This window comes from Eulemur rufifrons, chromosome 7 (genome assembly GCF_041146395.1).
Source record: "Eulemur rufifrons isolate Redbay chromosome 7, OSU_ERuf_1, whole genome shotgun sequence".
In the NCBI taxonomy this organism is placed as follows: domain Eukaryota; kingdom Metazoa; phylum Chordata; class Mammalia; order Primates; family Lemuridae; genus Eulemur; species Eulemur rufifrons.
In genome coordinates this window covers 281,273,469-281,279,468 of record NC_090989.1, presented here as the reverse complement: position 1 = coordinate 281,279,468, position 6,000 = coordinate 281,273,469, and the positions used below count along the sequence as shown (strand labels likewise).

At 51.9% G+C, this 6,000-nt stretch overlaps 1 protein-coding gene across 1 annotated transcript in view; it reads right to left on the bottom strand.

The window, feature by feature from the left end:
* Nucleotides 1-2,047: 2,047 nt before the first annotated feature.
* Nucleotides 2,048-6,000, bottom strand: part of FUBP3 (far upstream element binding protein 3) — a 52,976-nt gene continuing 49,023 nt past the window's right edge. The window contains exons 17-19 of the mRNA XM_069476956.1: nt 5,759-5,830; nt 4,330-4,457; nt 2,048-3,374 (exon numbers count right to left, since the gene is read on the bottom strand). Of these exons, the coding sequence (XP_069333057.1) occupies nt 3,366-3,374; nt 4,330-4,457; nt 5,759-5,830 (209 nt within the window). The 3' untranslated portion in view covers nt 2,048-3,365. The remainder of the gene's footprint in view (nt 3,375-4,329; nt 4,458-5,758; nt 5,831-6,000) is intronic.

Genomic DNA, 6,000 nt, shown 5'->3' with positions numbered 1-6,000 from the left:
CCCATGTTCTTGGACCAGGCCCTGCAACGTGCTGCCTGGGCCCCAGCCAACCCTGCTGTGGGGCTGTAGGACATCACGGATGGTCACCGCCTGAGAGGGACCCCAGAAAAGCAGTGCCTCCCACCTGCTGAGAGGCCAGGGGTGGCGATGGAGGCATGGTGGCCAGAGAACTCCCCACTCCCAGCCCCAACTTCTGGGTGGGGCTGGGATCAACTCACCAGGGTCCTTGAATTGCGAACTGGGCGGCTGGCAGAGACCCAGGGTGCATGTGTGATGGCGGGCAGGGGTGGGGCAAGCGTTCTGAAGACTGACTGGGCACGCGCCGGCCCCTGCCCCCCACCCCCAGGCTGCCCCTTCCGTGATGACCAAGCAGCTTTTTTAATGGAATACAACCGCTGAACTTGGTACATTTCAAGCACTTTAGCCTTCCAGGACACCAGACTGCTGATGAAAACCATCTTCCGCGGGCGCCATGTTAATGAGAGGCCAAATTTCATATGCTTGCAAACTTTCCCCCCTGCCCCCGCCTCTTGCTGCACTGCACCCCCTCCCCCCAATAAAAGATTGCATCAGAGAGAAAGAAAAGGAGATTTCCATAATTTATAGTATGGGCATTTCACTGGGGACAAGCGCTAATCTGTACTTACCGATACATTTAAGAAAATGCATCCTCCCGCAAGCCTGCACCATTTATGACTCTTGGCACAAACCGCAATGCTCAGTCTTCAATTAAGGGACACCTTAGGGTTCATTATCACACAATCGCTCCCTGTGAACCATGCCAAATGCTGTTTTGGCACAGAGCTTGGAAGATGAATTAGAAGGAAGTCTTCTCTGTAATGCCCTCTCCGAAGTCCCATTACCGTCATCGGCCCCACGCCCTCCCTCCCACCGGCCCCTCCCCCTTCTTTCCAAGTGCCTTTTACTATTCAATTTCTCAACGTCAAACTCGATTCTCTAGAGGTGTAGTTAAAGATGCCACATCTCCTTTTTGTCTTCCGGCTCTCAACAGGCCTGGAATGGCCGCAGATGGGCTGCTCTCCACACCCCTTTTCAGCCTAAAGGAGCTGCCACAGATGCTTGTTTTCCCCCTCCTCTCCGAGCCCGGGTAGAGACGGAGGTCAGGACTGGAAAGGCGCAGGCCAGTGCGAGCCCCGTGGGGGCTCCAACTGGGACCTCAGCAGGACCCTGGGCCTAAACGGAGACACGACTCCCAAGGAAGGGCAAAGGTGGGGCTGGCACGCTCAGTGCCAGGAGACAACCGTGTCCAAAGCCAGTTGCCCCCACCAGCGGGAAAGGAAGGACCAAAAACAGAAGTCGAGGGCTGACCTTTCTTCCTTAATGTCCCACACTGTTGCCACGTGTCCTGATCCACAGGACCCTCTATGACAGCCCTATGGGGAAGGACACCCCTTTGTTTCTTGAAAGAAGACGCCAATACAAAGTGAGCACACGTGCTGGCGCTTCGCAGCTCTCTCACAGACCCAGGGCCCACCAGGGGCATGGGGCCGAAAAGAGTAGATGCCACCAGAGCCACAGGGGAGCGGAGGCCAGGGAGTAGACGGTGACAGGCAGCAGCAGCCAGGGAAACCCTACCAAGCCTTGATCAGCAACCTGATTTCTGAGGCGAGTGAGCATGCATGGGCCAGGGAGGGGACAGGGGTGGGGAAGGCGGTGCGGGGAGAGGGGGCTGATTCCGCGCACACCCTCCAGCGAATCTTCCAGCTCAGCTCATGGATGACAGTGGGAGAAACTCCACTGACTGACTTCTTGGTGTCACCACCACTTAGAGATGCTTAGATGTGACAGGGAAATGGGGCTGAGCGTAACCAAAGCTCTCAAGTCAAGCTGTCAAATTATACAATGCCATTAAAATAAAATTAGCTTAACGAAGTAGCTAGACATCTAGGCTGCGCACCACCTAAGTCGGGCTGGCCAGTGGGGACCATGGGGAAGAACCCTCTTCCCTCCTCTTCCCGGTTCAGGCCAGCGGCGGGGTGGCGGCAGGGACAAGCGAATGGAAGGCACACAGGCTGAAAATACTCCACCCACAAGACGTCTTGTGGAAATTTTATTATATAGAGTGTAAAATGAATTGTCAGTCAAATAAAAAGAACACTTTTTTAAAAACAACATGCATAACATTTTCCAATTGCTTTTTTTTAATAGTTAGACATTTCAAGCATTATAAGAAAAATACAGAGCGAAAACCAGGAATTGTAACTTCAGTACATTTTAAACGGAATGTCCCTCAGGTCAATTAAAAATGCAAGAAAAAAATAGCTTCAATTCCGTTTTTTCCTTTAAAAATACACGTTATCTGTACAAGATACACTACAGTAAACATTGAAAACCATATTATCCCTTTTATTAAATCAAAATTATTTAATTCATACTGTGGTTAATACTAGATTTATTTATTCATCTAGTTAATTTGACAAATATTAAGAAAATATTTAAAAGAAAAAAGCAAAAAAAACACCTTGGAATTAAAAAATAGTTACTACATTTTTATACGGTTTAATGTTCCACAGTGTTTGTTAAAAGTTATATTGAATTTCTTAATATTAAAAATAACAGTATTTATATTTCTGAGAGAATAGAGAAAGGTTTTTTGTTTTGTTTTTAAAACAAGCTTGGAGGTCTTAGATACACAATTGCAACTGGTAATGGAGACATGAAAAAAACGTATGCTAAACACATGAACACATTTTTATATTACCCCTTTAGAACTCTAGAAATTATACAAACCCTATAAAATGCCCCCTCCCAATCCCTGTTGGACAGCAATACAATTATCTGTCTCAATTCAGAATTCACATAATTAATTACAATACATAATAGTTCAGTTTTTTAAAAAATGCAATAAAACCAGACAGCCAAGATACAAGAAATTAGAAGTAAAACATTTAATGAATTTACACATTTAAGAATACTTAAATACTGTTTAAAAATTTTAAAAAAGAATTTGTTACATACTACCTAAGACTTCCAAGCCACTTTCTGTTGCAACAGAAAAAACTGTAAATAAAAAGGACACAAAACGAAACGAAACAATAAACACCATGTTGAAATGTCACTGCTCTGAGGCACATTCTGGTGCCTGAATTTGCAGGTATTGCTCCAAAAAGAATCCCAGAGCTTACACAAGTGAAGTAACAAACAAAAACGAAACAAAAATGATCAGCAATTTTTAGTAACTAATTTTCCCGATTTTTAGAAAAATTCTGTTAATCTAAATATAGTGTTTCACAGAACAAAATAAAGGTTCTTCATCAAAAGGTTTGCAAATCTAAAAACCTGTTACAAATAGGTTTTCTTTCACAATGATTTCGAGAGGAGAGGCCAGCTGAGAGCACGTTGTTCTACTGCTCCTGTGGGAGGAAGGGAAGGAGTTAGTCTGTGGTGACAAATTCTCAAGACCGTGAGTCGGTGGGGAGGTGACAGGTCACCCTCTCCCCTCTGGCTCAACAGGTGCCAACACAAAGATGTCTAAACGGCGCCACCAGGCCTCATGTCACGGGATCTAGCTGGGACAAAACCTCTCTTGAAGAGGTGGTCCCGGGCTCCTCTGCCCCCGGGGACTCCGGGCAGGGCAAGGGAGCGCGAGAGCGGGACTTCTCGGTTACCACCAGCCCTGACACGGTCCCCAGGCCCAGACAACAATTTGGCAATGAGATGCCCAATCAGCTCTGAGTCCAGGGCGGGAGGTAACTGGCACGTTATCCACAGGGACCTGACTGGCATCAGGTCACCTGAAATATGCTCTGTGGGAACACTTGGCCCTCCGCCCTTCTTTAATAAGAAATCCACTTTTGGCTTCTGGACAAGCCCTCCAGGTTTCTGTGCAGGACGAGGGAGCTGGCGCTCTGCCCCGCCCTGCCGGCAGGGGCGGGGACGCACCTCTTGCTGCCCAGCCTGGCCACTCTGCCCTCACTGGAACAGCAGCTGCATGTGCCCCTCCCCCCCAGTCCCTACTTGAGGTGCCAGACTTGCTGTCTTCTAAGCTTCTCATTTACAGCGAGGGAAACTGAGGCCCAGGGGAAGAAGGACCACTTCTCAGCACTGAGTCTGGGACCAAGATTTGAAGGAGGGTCAGGCACTTCTCTTTGCAGGCTGCACAGCCAACTCTCCGCCCACTCGGCCCAAACCCTCCCCCTGGAGCAAGCAGGGGAGGCAGGGCTGCGGCTGGGCTGGGCGCTCACAGACTGCGAGGGCTGGGCCCTCCTCAGCCCAGCGCCTCCACCCTGGGCTCAGGAAACACAGAGGGCTGGAGAGGGGGCTGGGGGCGGGCAGGGAGCAGCAGCAGCGCAGGGGCTGGCTACAGACCTGGCTGTGGGCCTGAGCCTGGCCTAGTGTCTGTCCGTAGAAAGCGACCTGCTGCCTGTAGTACTCCGCCCAGGCCATGGTGTAGTCCGGCGGGGAGCTGGCCTGAGGGGCAGTGCTGGCGGCGTGACCTGATTGACAAGGAAGAAACACAGGGTCATGGGAGTGGGGACGCACTGAGGAGGTGTGTGGGGTTCCTTCCCACAGGCCCTGGGCATCTGCTTTCCACCGGACGGCTGGAAGGTAAGGCCACGGGCGAGGCCACCACCTGGGGACACTGTGGTACACTGTGCAGTCTGGCACCGCCCAAGTGCCGTGGCCCTTTTGTTGCCCGTCCCTGCTCTGTCCCACGTGAAGGCGAACCTTGGCATCTGTCTTCTCTCAGGGCACATTCTCGGCACCTGTCTGCCTGCCCCATCAGCCCCCAGTGCCGGACGATGGCGGGGCTGGGGTAGGAATGGAAGGGCTTAGTCTGGGTGCCTGTGTTGGTGCCCAGATCCCGTGAGGAGCTTGAAACACAGGCTGGCGTGTCTGGGACCTGGATTTGGGAGGTCTCAGGCAGACCCAGCCTGAGCTTCCACCAGGCTCCCCACAGGTTGGGCACCCCAGCGTCCCCACCCTTGGCCCCAGCAACGATTCCAACACGAGGGTGAAGGTTTCTCTGGTAGCCTCTGCCCTGAGCTATTCCAACCAGCAAGTAACACCTCAGATGAGGCACGGGAAACATCCCTTCAAACAACACCCAGATGCCCTGGTCTAATCATTCTGGCACGCAGAGTTTAGTATGAATTTTAAATCATTCACCACAGGTTTTGTTGTTTTTTTTTCCTTGTTAGGTCCCCTCTTTCCCACTTTTAGAGACTGGTTTAATTTATGTTTCCAGTTAAGAAAATGGGCTTAGGAAGAAAAACTGACAACTCAGCACCTGCTCCAATGTTAGGCTTCCTTCCCTGAGTTTTGCCATCTCTTTTGTCTCCCTGCCCTGGAACAGCCCCAGAGAGATGGGCAGCACCAAGACAGACAACCGGACACCCTGGCGGTCTGTGTCCGGGCCAGGCAGCACCCAAGCAGAATCATTCCGTTCCAAAGGGGACAGCCAGGGCCGGGCACGAGTACGCACTTCCAGGTGCCACGCCCACCTCTCGGTCCTTTGAGTCCAGCAGGGGGAGACCAGAGAAGAGGGGACAGCAGGCCTCTGCCAGGCAGAAACGCAGCACCGCAGCCACTGACTGCGCCCAGGCTCCTCCGACAGAGACAGACAGACAGGCAGGCAGGCACGGAGGCGGCGGACAAAGCAAGTATTGAGGTCAACGCACTTGGGGAAGGCATTAAAGGAAAAAAAGATGACAGCAAGCCATGGACAATTAAGCCTCCAGGCTTGAGGGGACTCTGTCACTGGGGACCTGCTTGTCAGGAAGGCCGTCGCACTCACTCTGTTTTTTGTAATAGTCTTCCCAGGCCTTGCTGTAGTCGGGCTGGCTGCTCTGCGGCTGGCTCTGCTGGCCTGTGCAGGGAACACAAAAGCAGTCAGGCCGGCCGGCTTCCTCACCTCAGCACCTCGGCCCCCAGCCCGCCAGCTGCAGGGCCTGCTCTGCGCTCACTCCTGGCCACACAGGCTCCACACGCCCCGGAAGGCGGCAGCTGGCTGGCCGTGGGAGGCGCAGGGAACCCACA